The sequence below is a fragment of the Amia ocellicauda genome, chromosome 5, assembly GCF_036373705.1.
Source record: "Amia ocellicauda isolate fAmiCal2 chromosome 5, fAmiCal2.hap1, whole genome shotgun sequence".
Classification (NCBI taxonomy): Eukaryota; Metazoa; Chordata; class Actinopteri; order Amiiformes; family Amiidae; genus Amia; species Amia ocellicauda.
This window is the reverse complement of record NC_089854.1, coordinates 45117511-45135794: the sequence shown is the minus strand read 5'-3', so window position 1 is coordinate 45135794 and position 18284 is coordinate 45117511. Positions and strand designations below refer to the sequence as shown.

At 39.6% G+C, this 18284-nt stretch overlaps 1 protein-coding gene across 1 annotated transcript in view; it reads left to right on the top strand.

The window, feature by feature from the left end:
- LOC136749046 (uncharacterized) overlaps positions 1 to 18053 on the top strand; it is a 57423-nt gene extending 39370 nt beyond the window's left edge. The window contains exons 18-26 of the mRNA XM_066702985.1: positions 13543 to 13650; positions 14280 to 14322; positions 14622 to 14716; positions 14922 to 15029; positions 15746 to 15853; positions 16567 to 16674; positions 17305 to 17347; positions 17647 to 17741; positions 17942 to 18053. Coding sequence (XP_066559082.1) covers positions 13543 to 13650; positions 14280 to 14322; positions 14622 to 14716; positions 14922 to 15029; positions 15746 to 15853; positions 16567 to 16674; positions 17305 to 17347; positions 17647 to 17741; positions 17942 to 18053 — 820 coding nt within the window. The remainder of the gene's footprint in view (positions 1 to 13542; positions 13651 to 14279; positions 14323 to 14621; positions 14717 to 14921; positions 15030 to 15745; positions 15854 to 16566; positions 16675 to 17304; positions 17348 to 17646; positions 17742 to 17941) is intronic.
- The last annotated feature ends 231 nt before the right edge of the window (positions 18054 to 18284 follow it).

Below are 18284 nucleotides of genomic sequence, written 5' to 3'. Positions count from 1 at the left end.
TACACACATAGGATGTGCTGAGATCGTATTGAGTGTATTTACTTAATCTTAATGCATGAATGGATTATATTACATATTTATTTAAAATAATTTGATGTTTGGTTACTAATATTATTACAAATGCTGATTTTATTGAGTTGTATTGAAATTTCCCAGTTTCTACATATATAGTCTATGCTTCTTATATAACATATATATTCTATAACTCTTCTATATTTAAGGAATTCTTAACTTAGTTACATTTAATTTACATTGCACGCTGTTGTGAATACACACACACACACACACCTTTAAAACTTCATAATTGTATTTATTCAATCTTTACATTGTATCTGTTCTTTAAATAATACGTTTGAGATCTTCTGAAATGCAAGAAAATATTGGTCTTGGGTTGGTGTAGTATTTAGTGAGATTATGCTGATTACTGAAAGTTTTAATTTACATTTTCTGTATTACATTTCTTTTCATTTTGCTCATATTCAGGATTTTCTAAAGTTCAGTCCATCTTGTGTCTCTCAAGCCGTCCACAGCCCCTCACCGCTTTTACAGATCGCTATCTCTCAACACATTCCATTATCCGGGGCTGGGGGGCCCATCGCCTCAAATGTAAACAGAGCCGCTTCTTAAATTGAAAACAGACCCCACCTGTCACCAGTGCCCTGTTAGCTCCGCCCCCATATATTTAAATTATTCAAACCAAACTCTAACGTGATAGGCTATTTCTTCAGTGCCCTGTCAACTCCGCCTCCAAACATACTAAAGACGTAGACATCTCCTTGCCACCCCCACTAGCTCAAAAAGCTCCAGACCGACATAACCCTTGTCCATTTGAAAGAGGTAACCCCTTTGGCCCTGTTGAAGAGACAGCCTCGCGGATCTCGCTTAAGTAGAAGTATCTATGTTACTAAAGAATCGGGAGGGCTTTAATAGAGCTCTTTTGGAGCTTCACTCGCGTAGGGAAAAATAGCTATTCTACTAAATAAATCGGGAGGACTTAAATACAACTCTTTTGGAGCTTCACTAGCGTAGGGACAAATATCTATGTTTTCTAAAGAATCTGAAGGGTATACATAGCGCTCTTTTGGAGCTTCACACGTATAGAGAAAAATAGCTATTTTACTAAAGAATCAGTCTGGCTTAAAGACAAATCTTTTGGAGGGTTTGAAAAACAGTTGAAGACCCCCACCACCCTGCACATTTCTTCGGAACCCATCAATATGGTAATTATTCTGTGACGCGGTACAAGCACCCCGCACCCCCTAGGAAGGCCCCCCACCCCCTAGGAAGGGCCCCCCCCACCCCCTAGGAAGGGGCCTCCCCGAGTTCAACTCAAGTTCAAGGTCAAAACGTCAAATCTCCCCTTAACCCCCATAGGAAGGCCCCCCCCCCCGAGTTCAACTCAAGTTCAGGTCAAAGGTCAAATTCCCCGCAGCCCCCCCTTCCGAAAAAGTGCCCTATATCACTACTAATGTGGATGACAAAACAACTTTTTAATCTGGGGAGGAAACTAGATTTCACCAAAACATAAGCTTAGGCTTTTACTTGAGCATCTTTAGTTGAGCCTGTTTTGCTACTGGACTGTAAAATATTGTTCCTGAAAAACTATTCAATCAGTAAGCAAAAACTAGTGTGTTTACAACATTGACTCAGAGCACTATGAGAACTCCATTAAAGAATATGTCCTGTATTAAATGCATGGCAGCACACGGGATTCTAAAGGGGAAAAATACTCACCTCTGGGTTGTGTTTTGTGTGGGGATGTAAGCGGCCATCTTTCTTGAGGGTTTCATGCTCTTTCCCGACCATAGTATTTCTAAGGTGGGGGCAAAGACGTTGTTTGATTGAAAAGTACATTTGTATTTGTAGTGAGGAAGCTGGCTGAGTGCTGGTGCCCCAGCATTAATCTTACGTTCGAAAACTTTGTCAGCATTTCTATGTATATGTTCATGGTGAGAACTACACTCATGACCTTGAAATGAGAGTAAATTCTGCAGCATGCTCTTTAATATCTTTTTTGTTGGTGCTGTACACCAAGCCATTTCAGTGCCAAGCTTTTACTAGGCTGAAGACAGTTACGTTCACTTCAGATGTCCTCCACAGCAGAATTTAAATGAGTTAAATGGAATATGAAGTTTAAGAACATGCAGTACAGTAGCTGACATTGTAAAGAGGAGACGGTGGCTTGTTTGCCAGTATGGAATATAGAAAACCAGACTGGACTGTTTTACTGAGAGGTTCCAGTAATATACAAGGAGAAATCTGGAGATATGCTGATACTGCACAGTGTTTCCAAGGGATGACAGTGTTGCTTCGGCACAGGGAATGAGCACTGAACTGGAGATTGGGAAGCTAACAAAAAATAGGAAACATTGTGAAAAGGGGCCTTCTCCTGTTCCCAAAAGTACAGCTGGTTCTTCCTTCTTTACAGATTTTGTTAGTTTTGTATCCTCACTGTGGGATGTTGGTTTTGTTACAGCAGGCCTTAGGGTTATAGAGTCACCCCCTGTCTGAAATCCTGTGTCTTTCTTGCCTCTGTTGCTCTGCTGCCATATTATTTATATTGTGAGACGGAGGCCCAACTTGTTTTTGCATGCCATAAGGTACACATTGTTGAATAAATTGCACCTCACAAAATTACAATTGCATCTGTAGAGTTTTTTAAAAGAAGGAAAAACACCTCCTCTTAACATATATTGCATATAACCAGTTTCTGAGAACGCGATGTAAACAAACCACACATGGCTCTTTTCAGCAGAATTTCAGCTACGCATCTAAAAAAAACACGTCTTTTTTTCTAATCGTTTCTCAGATATTTAATACTTTGTAATTTTGGGCGGATCCGCCTAAGTAGTCTTTTAATCAAACAAATACACGCTAATTAGACGTTTTACGTACAGTGCCACTGTGCGTGACAATTTTCCCATCAACCTTAAACGCACCATCTGCAAATTTAATACCTACAGCAAATGTACAGTAAATTTAAGACAATTCATAACCTTATTTTCCCAGATTTTATTTTAAGACCTTTTAAGACTTTTTAAGGTGTCGCGGGAACCCTGTTACAAGGAAGCATCAGCTGACACCCTTGAATCTTGTTTAGGATGTATTGTGCCAGAATTGCTGGTGAACTTTTCAAATGCCTTCTTTTGTTGAGTCTCCCATGCTCAACTACTGTCACTGCTTAATAGATCACGGATGGGTTTTGTGAGGTTCGGCAGGTTTGCTGAGAACTTTCATGCAAAATTCACCATGCCAATGAACCGGCAAACATCTGCCACATTGGGTTCTGGCATGTCTAAGATCGCTTTGATAATTTCTGGATCTGCTTGTAATCCTTCGGAACTCACCCAAGAACTTCAGCTGTTTTACTGCAAACTGGCACTTGTCATTCAGTGTCAGACCGGCCTGTTGGAATTTTTTCAGTACTTTATGTAGTCTTTTGTCATGCTCTTCTCTGTTTTTTCCATTGACTAGTATATCATTGGCATTACACACTTTTCCTCTGATTCCATGTAAGAGCTGTAAAATTCTCTTCTGAAAGTGTTCGGGCCATGAAGAGATTCCAAACGGCAACCTCTGGAAGCAGTATCGTTCAAAGGATGTGATGAATGTGGTCAGTGGTGCTGAGTCTTTGTGGTATTTGCCAAAATCCTGAAGTGGTGTTGAGCTTTGAGAAGACTGCAGCTCCTTCCAACTGTGCTAAAGATTTGTCGACTGCTGGAAGAATGTGTCTTTCTCTGCAGAAGTTTTACACAGAAGGTAATAATGCTTGTGGGTCACACACTTGTAGCTTGTTAGCTATAAACCACAATTTAAAAAACATTTTGGACCAGTGTCAGAAGACTAAGTACGACTCTCTGGAGAAAAAAAACACACACACACACACACACACACACACACACACACACACACACACACCCACACAGCAAGAGCAGGAAGGGAAATAACCACTATGTCATTAATGGTAAGTATTAACCATGAGAAAGGTATCTATATTTAAATTTAAATTTTCTTTTTTTTCTCTTTTCCTCTTTTAGATTCTTTTCACAGTAACTCTTGAAGTGAAATACAAGGAAAAAAATAGAAACAATATAAACAACAGCACATGTCTCATTTAACTAAAATATCAAATGAGAAATATAAACAATGTCTCAATTCAAAATCAGTGTCTCAGTTTAAAGAAAATAATGCAGAGGGGTCACGTGAAAAGAAAGAAAAAGGAAAAAAAATGAATAGTTTCCTTAGTCCATGGAAAATCGGTTTCTCAATCCAGCGAATCTAAAAAAAAAAATTAATAAGGCAGTTCGGTCCAGTAAGAAAAGGAAAAAAATATTTTGTCCTACCACTCAGTATTTTCACACTCTTGAAATGATGTCACCAGGTACGAATCAGATGGGCATGGCTCGCCAGTCCAAGCAACCCGCAACCGTTGGAGCTCAGGATCACAGCAGAAGAAACATTCACATACATGCACAGAAAGAAAAGAGAAGTTGGGGAGAAAAAAAAACGGCCTTGCAAACACAAAGACAAAATAATAATCATTATGTTCATTTCTCAAATGTTCACACTGTCACTATATCTCATTTCAATTTCGAATAAACGGTTTAAATAAAAAAAAAAAACGATCGGTCTGATCAATTCTACTCCTCATACACGGAAAACACACATGCTAATCAGCTCACGTACAGCTGATACACCAGAAATCTGTACAGGGTTAGCAAAGCTTACACCTCGTGGTAATCACTTCACTGAAGAAAGAAAAAGAAAAGAAAGAAAGAAAAAAAACTATCTTCACAAAAATGTATTCATTTCTCCTTCAACATTTAACACCATTTACACATTCATTTTTTTTCTTATACTTAACATCACTTTACAGAAATGCACAGGTCTATTTTAAAACGGCAATTACATCACCATTCCATATATACATTCTCAAATTCAAAACTCAAACATATCTTATAAAGAAAGTGTTACTCACCAAGGAGAAAATAATCCAACAAAAAAAGGAAAAAATTGAAGTAATTGTTAAACAACCATCGACTCTGCTTCTCTTCATTCAAATCTTTCCCTTTTTTATTCTACTCAAAATATCCACACTCAAATCTGGTGTTCAATACAGTTCACTTTCAAATGTTCCTCACTCAATATATAGATTTTTTTTCTCTAGCTTCATCCAATCAGCGATCTCATCAGGTTACTCTAATTAGTTTCCACTTGCATAAAATAAATAATTTTCATATCAATTTCTCGTATTATTAATACTACCCTTTGAGTAATATTGATGACATTTTTTTTTTCTACATATAAAACATTTTTTTCAAGATTCTATTTCAACCCTTTAGTGACCTGGGTTACCTATTGCTTTAATATTAAAATGTAATAAAATAAAAATTGCTTATTGAATGTCAATTACTGTGAAGAAATGGATTAACAATATAATTTTAAGTATGCAAAGCAAATAAGAGTTATTCAGTTAATTATCATAATGCTGATGCCTTTATTGCTGTTAATTGCTTATTCATATTCTTTATGATTAATATTTCTATGCAGACACTTTATCAAGGGTGATTTACAATTGTTTCAAGATATCAAATCATTTTACATAGTTATTCATTTACAAGTTTATTTCTTCAGATAAGGTTGAACTTGCAGTGTACATAAATATAGATAGCAGAATATATATATATATATATATATATATATATATATATATATGCAATCAATTCTATTTGCTAAGTTTTCAGTGCATTTTCGATATACCAGGCAGTTCCACTTTTATGTTTTATATGGGGTTATTTAAAAGAAAGTGTATTCAGGATTTTTGGATTCCTGTGTGGGAGTTTTCCTCATTGTAGTCTATGGGCATTCCGTTTTGTCATTCGTTTTAGTCTGTCCCAAATACGACCTCCAGTCCTGACCTGTGATGTTACCCACAATAAACTAACAATAACGTTATATCAACATTTCTTTGTGTTCTAGGTAAGTTGGTATTGTGATTTTATTTGTATTTATTTATTTATTTAAATATCAGGTACAGCCAATTAAAAAAAAATAATAATAACACAAGTTACACATCTCTGCACTTTGGGCATGATTGAGGAATAATAATAATAATAATAATAATTATATATATATATATATATATATATATATATATATATATATATATATATATATATACATTGAAGCGCTATCGTAGCCGTATAGGTTTAGGAATGTAGTTTATTGAGGTATAAACTGGGTTTAGTGTATGCATGTATAGACAACATTATATTTTCTAATTAACATGTCATTTACATACAGCGGCATCGACATTTTAACAATGTCTATACATACATGTGAGACGACTTCACCATAGTAACTGAGACCACGCCCACTGATATTACGTCACAAGTAAATTCTACTTCCTTGCCTTCATATAAATAGTACCAGATCCCAAGCATCAGTCAAATCCTTGTTCTGTTGAAGCTGAAGTTAGACAACTGGAGATTTGTTCGATATTTGCTTTGGGTGAGTAAAACCCCATTCAAAATGAAACATTTTGTTGCCGACAAGGTCTGTGCGAATGGGTCATTGCCGGCAAATCGTTGCAATTTGCTGGCTACGTGTCTGTTTGAATGGAGCAGGAAAATGATTGCCGCCAAATTCAAGTCCTTGCGTGTCGACGCACAGCGTCAGCTAACTGCGTAACCAATCTGAATAGGGGCGCATTTTTGCGACCACAACACAAGGTTAAACCACCTTTGAATAAGAACTGACCGTAACCAGAAACGGACCGGGTTGTTAGAAATGGCAGAGGTTGAAAATATTATAGTAGCAGCAATTCTGAGTGTTAATGATGAACCAACGGGTTGGCGTACGTAATGCTAACTATTGACGCACATGTCAGAAGTTATGTACTAATAAATAATACAAAATATAGTATCTCTATACAGGCAAACGTGTTACCCCTCACACTGGGTTCGTTTACAATGAAATCGGTTCGACTCGTTTGCTGAGACACAAGGTATCAGTCGGCGCTGCTGCTCACTGTCTTGTGTACAAACTGCTCAGCTCGTAACTCGGGCTCGTTTTCATGATTCACTTCCGTGTTTTCTCAGGACTCCGATCATATTGCAATAATCAAGTGAGCTCGGTTCCTTTTGTATTAATGAAACACCGGATATTTACATTTTACATGATTGTTGCATATATGGCAGCAAATAACATAACATATGACTACATTGTATTGTTCACTGTATATTTCGTATAGACGCGTGTAAATTGTAAATTGCATTATGCTTTGAACTGCACTGTAGTTTCGCACTTTGTATTGCTCTTATTTGTAAGGTCTGACAATAAATTAATAATAATAATGACAGCAATAAATTTACTACATGTAGTCTTAACACATTTGACTATTTCTGATACAACCAAATAATACATGGATGCGTTCAAGTTGTGCACAATGTGCGCAGATCTGACCAGCAAAGCAATTCATTTTCATAATCATATGACAACAGTCTGAATTATGACGCATCCAGCTGTCTATTAAACACTGCATGCAGTTATACAGAACACAGCAATGGGCTACTATATTTGTGAATATTATAATCAGCGTAGGGCTGCCGAATGGTGATTGTTTTGACTTTATAAAAATATACAATAACACAGTAGTGTGACGTCTCCTAAATATCCATCTCGGAGTATTTTACTTGTACAGACACGTCCACAGGGCCGGTCCGGGGCTCCTCTCTCGAATCCACGGGCTTCTGTAGCGTCTCGGTCCCAGGGCCACTGCGCTCTTGCCGGCAATCTCTGTTTTCTGTGTGAATGCATCCTTGTCGGCAATTTTCCCGCATTCAAAGCAAGTGTGAATGGGGGGGCAACAGGAAAAATCAGGCAAACGTTGCCAGCAATTTGCCTGCAATTTGGCGGCATTTCAGTGTGAATGGGGCTTAATATCAATCTTTGTAAGAGGTAAAGGCTCGGTTGAAGATTTATTTTTCTACTGTACACTTTTTCTTTCTTTCCTTAACATAGTAATGTTTGTTGACTAAGGCCAGTGTGATTGAACTGCTGTGAACTCCTGAAAGCTGGCAATGTATATTGGTTGTGTCTCACATTTCTGCCTTTGCTTTATATGTCTTTCAGTGCTAACTTTTTAAAGCAATTTGATGCAGTTTTTGAGAAGAATCGCACTCAACCTTACCGGCAACTCAGCCAACGTGCCGGAGACTTGCAGGCTTAGGCACAGGAGAGAGCAGATCAAGAGCAATGGCTGGAGGACCTCTGAGGCCACCACCTTAACCTCCTTCACGCCCCCTGAGACCTCCACGTCCTCTGGCTACAATGGAGAGGGGCACTACCATCTGAAACAGCATGAGTTGCTCTATTCCCATATGAGCACCTATAAAGTACAGGAGTACCTGGGCCGGGGTACTTATGGCCAGGTGGTGAAGTGCTTGAAATTGAAAACCAATGAGACTGTGGCCATCAAGGTCCTCAGCAAACACCCAGACTATCAGCAGCAGGTTGAGATTGAAATCGTCATCCTGGAGATGCTGACCAGAGAGAGCACTAAGAACAGCAACTTTGTCTGGGCAGTCGAATGGTTCCAGCACAAGGGCCACACGTGCATCGTTTTCGAGATGCTGGACAAGAGCCTGTACGACATCCTCAACAGGGGGCCTCTGCCGCTTGAGATTATCCGGCCGATCTTGCAGCAGTTAGCCACTGCCCTGATGAAACTGAAGACCTTGGGGATCATCCACGCCGACCTCAAGCCTGACAATATCATGTTAGTGGACCAGGAGAGACAGCCGTGCAGAGTCAAGCTGATCGACTTCGGCTTGGCCACCCATGTTTCACAAACAGATTTCCCTGCCTACCTGCAGACCAGATATTACAGGTAAAGCTAGGTGGCATCGTGTTTTCTAAAGACACCTCTGGATTCAGTCTTTTGTGTTCACGTAATGCACATAATACATGAAGATGTATAGTTTTTAATCACATTAAGGCCAGTATCTGTAAAATATGGGAGTGAAAATGGGAGGAGACAAAATAAAAAGACAATGTGGATGACAAAAAAACTTTTTAATCTGGTCAGGAAACTAGATTTCACCAAAACATAAGCTTAGGCCTTTACCTGAGCATTTTTAGTTGTGCCTGTTTTGCTACTGGACAATAAAATATTGTTCCTGAAAAACTATTCAATCAAATTCAGTGTAAGCAAAAACTAGTGTGTTTACAACATTGACTCAGAGCACTATGTGAACTCCATTAAAGAATATGTCCTGTATTAAATGCATGGCAGCACACAGGATTCTAAAGGGGAAAAATACTCACCTCTGGGTTGTTTTTTGTGTGGGGATGTAAGCAGCCATCTTTCTTGAGGGTTTTATGCTCTTTCCCGACCATAGTATTTCTAAGGTGGGGGCAAAGACGTTGTTTGATTGAAAAGTACATTTGTATTTGTAGTGAGGGAGCTGGCTGAGTGCTGAAGCATTAATCTTACGTTCAAAAACTTTGTCAGCATTTCTATGTATATTTTCATGGTGAGAACTACACTCATGACCATGAAATGAGAGGAAATTCTGCAGCATGCTCTTTAATATCTTTTTTGTTGGTGCTGTACACCAAGCCATTTCAGTGCCAAGCTTTTACTAGGCTGAAGACAGTTACGTTCACTTCAGATGTCCTCCACAGCAGAATTTAAATGAGTTAAATGGAATATGAAGTTTAAGAACATGCAGTACAGTAGCTGACATTGTAAAGAGGAGACGGTGGCTTGTTTGCCAGTATGGAATATAGAAAACCAGACTGGACTGATTTACTGAGAGGTTCCAGTAATATACAAGGAGAAATCTGGAGAGATGCTGATACTGCACAGTGTTTCCAAGGGATGACAGTGTTGCTTCGGCACAGGGAAGGAGCAGTGAACTGGAGATAGGAAACGTTTTGAAAAGGGGCCTTCTCCTGTTCCCAAAAGCACAGCTGGTTCTTCCTTCTTTACAGATTTTGTTAGTTTTGTATCCTCACTGTGGGATGTTGGCTTTGTTACAGCAGGCCTTAGGGTTATAGAGTCACCCCATCTGAAATCCTGTGTATTTCTTGCCTCTCTTGCTCCACACTGAACCCACTGCTTCTTTATGTCATGTCTCTGCAGGGCTCCAGAGATGATCCTTGGCCTGCGCGTTTCTGAAGCCATCGATATGTGGTCCCTGGGCTGCATCATTGCAGAACTGTTTTTGGGGACTCCTCTGTTCCCTGGGGCATCAACCCATGATCAGGTAAGTGCTGGAAGCTGCCTTTTCTGTCCAGTCCAACTATAGTCTGCACCCTGGCCTGTGCTGTACTCTATGAACACAGAACTGCGCAGCACTGACGTCTCGGTGCACCCTTATGGGAAAAGCACAACTGTACATTTCTTTGTATGTTTGTACAGTGTTCAGAACTGAGCTGCAGAATGTGTTAACATGCATAGGCATCATGCAAGGTACAGCAGCTTATTTCTTTGGACTGCCATATTATTTATATTGTGAGATGGAGGCCCAACTTGTTTTTCCATGCCATAAGGTACACATTGTTGAATAAATTGCACCTCACAAAATTACAATTGCATCTGTAGAGTTTTTTAAAAGAAGGAAAAACACCTCCTCTTAATGATAAAATAATTGCAGGTATGTAATCATTACTGTATGTTTGTGTGAGAAAATGTACAGATCAAAACTTCATTGCTGAAAGTACAGTGCAGCAGAGAAGGCAAAATAAGTCAGTTAGACAGACAAACATTTTCTGTTAAACCAATGTCAGGGATATTATAAGGTAAAGAAAAAATACATGTTATATTTACAGGTATAGGAGCATGTGGGCAAGTATAACCCTATGTATTTTTGGAGAAGCTGCTTCTTGCCCTTTAGGAATACTCTAAAAGACACTAGAATCTGTAATAGAAATTAATGATGACTTGTTAATGTAATCCGTTATTGCAAAAGAGAAAAGTATTACAAAATACAATACATATTTTTTGTTAGTTCCACTGGTACACCTGTTGTATTGCATTCCTAACACTGGTACACCTGTTGTATTGCATTCCTAAAACATGTATTTCAGTAGAAGTATACTCAAAATAAGTTAGAATACTGCAGTGATATATGTATCCAAATAAGTTAATTTACATTCTCTCTAGTATTTCAATTCATTTTTAAAACCTGCTCAGGTCACTTATTAACCATTTGTATAACATATATTGCATATAACCAGTTTCTGCAAATAAAAAGGTAAAGAGCTGCATATTAATTAATCCTGTTCCTAGTTTAAAGTATCCAGACTAAATGATACCAACAGATGGTTGGTTCCTAGCTCTGAAAAAGTGCTGTTGTGTAGAGCACTGTTAGGAAAACCTTTCTCCTGGTTCAGGTTTTTGAAAATCCAACATTTCTCTTGGTGGCTTTTGCTTTATATATTTTATGTTTTCTCTAGATTCGGTACATCATTCAGACGCTGGGTTTCCCAGCAGACCACCTGCTAAGTGCAGGGACAGAGACGACTAAGTACTTTGCCAGAGACCCAGACTTGCCCTACCATCTGTGGAGACTGAGGGTAAGATCTCAACACAGCTGCTTCTGCTAATGTGAATGACTATACCATTCAAAGACAATGAGCTCTGTACATGAACCTGTAGAGAAAGACATTAGTTTGATGCATCTGCAGAAACTTATTTAAAATGTTATACTGCAAACCACATTTCAATTTTACAATCATCAAGCACACATTTGGCCTAGTTAAAAAATATTTTGGAAATAGCCTTTGCTGTATATTAGGGCTCTCGGTGTGGTGAGAGTGACACCTGTGTAAAATCAACTCCTGAATCCACAGACTCCATTAGAGACAGGGATCGCATGGAAAGAGCAGAGGAAGTACATCTTCAACTGCTTGGATGATGTTGCACAGGTATGTAATCCCTCAAACACTTGCACTTGTTTGATGCTGCATTTGAACTATGTTTATAGACCCCAAAGATGCCTTCAAAATATTTAATTTTGATTTCAAGCAGTGTATGATTAATTGATTGTGCCTCCTGTCATCTACCAAATGTATCTGTAAGAACTAGACTGACCACACACACACACACTCACCTTCTCACCATTTTGAAAATATTATTTTTTCAGATTTTCTGAACCAATATCTTGAATTTTGTTGTTTTCAACTTTATTTTAAGTTTTTAAGTTTTATTTGTATTAAATTCACCTTACAATGTATAACTGTTTTGGGAAAGAGCAGGCATTATGAAGAATTCCCCACATTTCACTCCACAGATCAATATGCGAACTGAGCTGGAAGGAAGTGACCTGTGGGCAGAACTGGCAGACCGGCGGGAGTTTGTGGACCTGCTGAAGAAGATGCTGACGATTGACTCAGAGAAAAGGATCACCCCCAGTGAAATTCTGAATCATCCCTTCATCACAATGACACATCTCCACGATTTCCCCCCCAGCAGACAGTACGTGTTAATAGGGCTGGGGATAAAAACAAAAACTGTACACTTTGAAGAGCGTGCTTGTGTTGTGTTTCTTGTAATAGGCAGGGAATAGCTGTCGAGCTGAATCTCGAGATCCACTGTGTTTTCAGTTGATGAATATGTATCTTGAAATTGGAGTCATTTGTGGGGAAAGAGAAATAAGAACCTCAATATGAGGAACGGTTCTGAATTGTAACCATTGAAAATGGTCGTAATGATGCTTCTATAATCTAGTTTTTAATTGCCTTTGTGAAGGTAATTAAAACTAAAATATTATAATATAAATAAAATATTAGTTTAAAATATTAGTCATACTAGAATTCAAACTAAAATATTTAAGGTATTATCTTACATTTGGAGAGCAATCACTACATGTTCTTATTGAAAAGGAAATTTGCATTTGTATGTAATATAAAATGCCCCGGTAGAAAAGTACAAATGATTATAACACTACATATAAGCTGTGAGATTTTGGAATCTATTTGCTGACCTTAATGTCACCTGGATAGTTTCAAAGCAAAAGAGTATTTCCTTGTGTCGAGGTACAGGACTTCTGAAGTCCTCCAAATGAAAGTATAATACCATCAGCCTTTATCTGTTAGACACCCATGGAAACTAAATCTCTGGCTTTGCTGCTTTTCCAGACCTGTTAGGGATTGACTACAGTTTTAAAGCTAGTGCTAAGAATGTGGAGATACTTATTCTTAATGCATTCCTACGTATTCCCCTACTCTTGCCCAGCATCCAGTCTTGTTTCCATTGGATGGAGGTTTGCAGATGTGGGGTCAACATGGACAACAGTGTCGCCCCCAGCACATCCACCAACCAGCCAAAAACTGCACACAACCAGAGGAGAGAACTGGGGGAGTCAAAGTAGGAGAGCTGGGAACGCATTTGTTTTTATTTGTGATATGTGATTTTTATGTAGTACGGAGTGGAATAAAATAATTGTCCTCATTTAAGCGAATTAATTAATTAACTGTTAATGTATAGAAAGCTTCCCTGGAATCTTACGTACTTATTTTCTCTGTCTCCAAAAGAAACCCACTGAAGCGCGGCTCACATGACAACGCAGTCACTGGATCTCCACCCAGGAACAAGAGGAAGGTCTCTGAAAGAAAAGGGAGCATTACGCAGCTTGACCAGAGGTAGGACACTGCAAAAGCTTCACACTGAGAGCTGGGAACGCCTGTTTGTCCTGGCAGAGTACAGAAACAAATCATCATTAACATAGTCTAATATATGAATATAGCCCCAGCCTAAAGCTTGTACCAAACTATGAGTACCCAAGAGCCAGTGGTGTCTCTGTGTCTGTACTGTATCAGACATGCCTCTTGCCTGAGTCTTACAGTAGAGGTGCAGATTGCAATGTACACAAATGCAACCCTGTACCTGTAGTGTTTATAAGTGTGTGATCTGTGATTGATATGCAGTAGAATGTGTCTTCTGACAGTGAAGTAAATGGCGATAGGTTTGCACTTCGTGATTCATGGGAAGGTGAAAATATTGATTCGGTCAACCCTGTGCATCGCAACAGCCCTTAAACGGCCGTTTAGAAAAGTCACACCTCCCGTGCAGAGCTGCGTAGTGTTGCTGCCACCTGCTGACCTAGAGATGCATTGTTTTAAAAGAATTCTCTCTATAGGTCTAAATGTAAGCCAGGATATTTAGAAATGTCGTGTATTTCTCTGTAAATGATAGCAAACATTGCCAGAATTAGAATTGCATGTGTTTTCTTTGGCACGCTGTGATATTATGTTTGTCTCTGTCCCTACAGTGCATCTCCACAGAGGAAGAGGAGAAAACTGTCTGTGATACAGGTAAGAGTGGATGGTTCTGAAACGGGATCTAGCAGCTGAGGAATTCATTGTCGTGACGTCAGTTGTGCCCCCTAAGGCCTGATTGAATTATTTAGTAACTAAAACGCCAACTAACTGGCCATCAGGAGAGTTAAGTTACTAATGATTGTAATTGAAATTCAGTTTGGTGCAGAATCCAACAATATGCCTCCTTTGATGTCATGAGCCACATTGCAGCCGCCCTCACTAACTGTCTCCCTGTGGAGAGAGATAACTGGTCCCTACAGGTGATATCATGTCTTCTTCTCCACCCTGTTTAGGAGTCTGGCGGTCCCAGTGCAGCCCAGCAGACCGTAGTGCCCCCAGCCTGGCAGTGTACAGGAGTGGAGACCCACCCCCAGCAGCTTGACCAGAGGTAGGACACTGCAAAGGCTTTGCGCTGAGAGCCGGGAATACTTGTTGGTTTTGTTTATGTATTTGTGATATGTGATTTATATGTAGTAGGGAGTGGAATGAAATAATTGTCTGCATTTAAGCTAATTAATTAATTAATTAATTAACTGTTAATGTATAGAAAGCTTCCCTGGAATCTTACGTGCTTTTTTTCTCTGTCTCTAAAGAAACCCTGTGAAGCGCGGCTGGCATGACAAAGCAGTCACTGGATCTCCACCCAGGAAAAAGAGGAAGGTCTCTGAAAGAAAAGGGAGCATTACACAGCTTGACCAGAGGTAGGACACTGCAAAAGCTTCACACTGAGAGCTGGGAACGCCTGTTTGTCCTGGCAGAATACAGAAACAAATCATCATTAACATAGTCTAATATATGAATATAGCCCCAGCCTAAAGCTTGTACCAAACTATGAGTACCCAAGAGCCAGTGGTGTCTCTGTGTCTGTACTGTATCAGACATGCCTCTTGCCTGAGTATTACAGTAGAGGTGCAGATTGCAATGTACACAAATGCAACCCTGTACCTGTAGTGTTTATAAGTGTGTGATCTGTGATTGATATGCAGTAGAATGTGTCTTCTGACAGTGAAGAAAATGGCGATAGGTTTGCACTTCGTGATTCATGGGAAGGTGAAAATGTTGATTCGGTCAACCCTGTGCATCGCAACAGCCCTTAAACGGCCGTTTAGAAAAGTCACACCTTCTGTGCAGAGCTGCGCAGTGTTGCTGCCACCTGCTGACCTAGAGATGCATTGTTTTAAAATAATTCTCCCTATAGGTCTAAATGTAAGCCAGGATATTTAGAAATGTCGTGTATTTCTGTGTAAATGATAGCAAATATTTCCAGAATTGTGTGATTGTGATATGTAGTAGGGATTGGAATAAAATAATTGTCATCATTTAAGCTAATTAATTAATTAATTAATTAATTAATTAACTGTTAATGTATAGAAAGCTTCCCTGGAATCTTACGTGCTTTTTTTCTCTGTCTCTAAAGAAACCCTGTGAAGCGCGGCTGGCATGACAAAGCAGTCACTGGATCTCCACCCAGGAAAAAGAGGAAGGTCTCTGAAAGAAAAGGGAGCATTACACAGCTTGACCAGAGGTAGGACACTGCAAAAGCTTCACACTGAGAGCTGGGAACGCCTGTTTGTCCTGGCAGAATACAGAAACAAATCATCATTAACATAGTCTAATATATGAATATAGCCCCAGCCTAAAGCTTGTACCAAACTATGAGTACCCAAGAGCCAGTGGTGTCTCTGTGTCTGTACTGTATCAGACATGCCTCTTGCCTGAGTCGTACAGTAGAGGTGCAGATTGCAATGTACACAAATGCAACCCTGTACCTGTAGTGTTTATAAGTGTGTGATCTGTGATTGATATGCAGTAGAATGTGTCTTCTGACAGTGAAGTAAATGGCGATAGGTTTGCACTTCGTGATTCATGGGAAGGTGAAAATGTTGATTCGGTCAACCCTGTGCATCGCAACAGCCCTTAAACGGCCGTTTAGAAAAGTCACACCTTCTGTGCAGAGCTGCGCAGTGTTGCTGCCACCTGCTGACCTAGAGATGCATTGTTTTAAAATAATTCTCCCTATAGGTCTAAATGTAAGCCAGGATATTTAGAAATGTCGTGTATTTCTCTGTAAATGATAGCAAATATTTCCAGAATTGTGTGATTGTGATATGTAGTAGGGATTGGAATAAAATAATTGTCATCATTTAAGCTAATTAATTAATTAATTAATTAATTAACTGTTAATGTAGAGAAAGCTTCCCTGGAATCTAACGTACTTATTTTCTCTGTCTCCAAAAGAAACCCACTGAAGCGCGGCTCGCATGACAACGCAGTCACTGGATCTCCACCCAGGAACAAGAGGAAGGTCTCTGAAAGAAAAGGGAGCATTACGCAGCTTGACCAGAGGTAGGACACTGCAAAAGCTTCACACTGAGAGCTGGGAACGCCTGTTTGTCCTGGCAGAGTACAGAAACAAATCATCATTAACATAGTCTAATATATGAATATAGCCCCAGCCTAAAGCTCGTACCAAACTATGGGTACCCAAGAGCCAGTGGTGTCTCTGTGTCTGTACTGTATCAGACATGCCTCTTCCCTGAGTCTTACAGTAGAGGTGCAGATTGCAATGTACACAAGTGCAACCCTGTACCTGTAGTGTTTATAAGTGTGTGATCTGTGATTTATATGTAGAAGAATGTGCCTTCTGACAGTGAAGTAAATGGCGATAAGTTTGTACTTTGTGATTCATGGGAAGGTGAATATGTTGATTCGGTCCAGCCCTGTGCATCGCAACAGCCCTTAAACGGCCGTTTAGAAAAGTCACATCTCCTGTGCAGAGCTGCGTAGTGTTGCTGCCACCTGCTGACCTAGAGATGCATTGTTTTAAAAGAATTCTCTCTATAGGTCTAAATGTAAGCCAGGATATTTAGAAATGTCATGTATTTCTCTGTAAATGATAGCAAACATTGCCAGAATTAGAATTGCATGTGTTTTCTTTGGCACGCTGTGATATTATGTTTGTCTCTGTCCCTACAGTGCATCTCCACAGAGGAAGAGGAGAAAACTGTCTGTGATACAGGTAAGAGTGGATGGTTCTGAAACGGGATCTAGCAGCTGAGGAATTCATTGTCGTGACGTCAGTTGCGCCCCCTAAGGCCTGATTGAATTATTTAGTAACTAAAACACCAATTAACTGGCCATCAGGAGAGTTAAGTTACTAATGATTGTAATTGAAATTCAGTTTGGTGCAGAATCCAACAATATGCCTCCTTTGATGTCATGAGCCACATTGCAGCCGCCCTCACTAACTGTCTCCCTGTGGAGAGAGATAACTGGTCCCTACAGCTGATATCATGTCTTCTTCTCCACCCTGTTTAGGAGTCTGGCGGTCCCAGTGCAGCCCAGCAGACCGTAGTACCCCCAGCCTGGCAGTGTACAGGAGTGGCAGCCCACCCCCAGCAGTTTAACCAGAGGTAGAACACTGCAAAGGCTTTGCGCTGAGAGCCGGGAATACCTGTTTGTTTTGTTTATGTATTTGTGATATGTGATTTATATGTAGTAGGGAGTGGAATGAAATAATTGTCTTCATTTAAGCAAATTAATTAATTAATAAACTGTTAATGTATAGAAAGCTTCCCTGGAATCTTACGTGCTTTTTTCTCTGTCTCTAAAGAAACCCTGTGAAGCGCGGCTGGCATGACAAAGCAGTCACTGGATCTCCACCCAGGAACAAGAGGAAGGTCTCTGAAAGAAAAGGGAGCATTGCGCAGCTTGACCAGAGGTAGGACACTGCAAAAGCTTCACACTGAGAGCTGGGAACGCCTGTTTGTCCTGGCAGAATACAGAAACAAATCATCATTAACATAGTCTAATATATGAATATAGCCCCAGCCTAAAGCTTGTACCAAACTATGAGTACCCAAGAGCCAGTGGTGTCTCTGTGTCTGTACTGTATCAGACATGCCTCTTGCCTGAGTCTTACAGTAGAGGTGCAGATTGCAATGTACACAAATGCA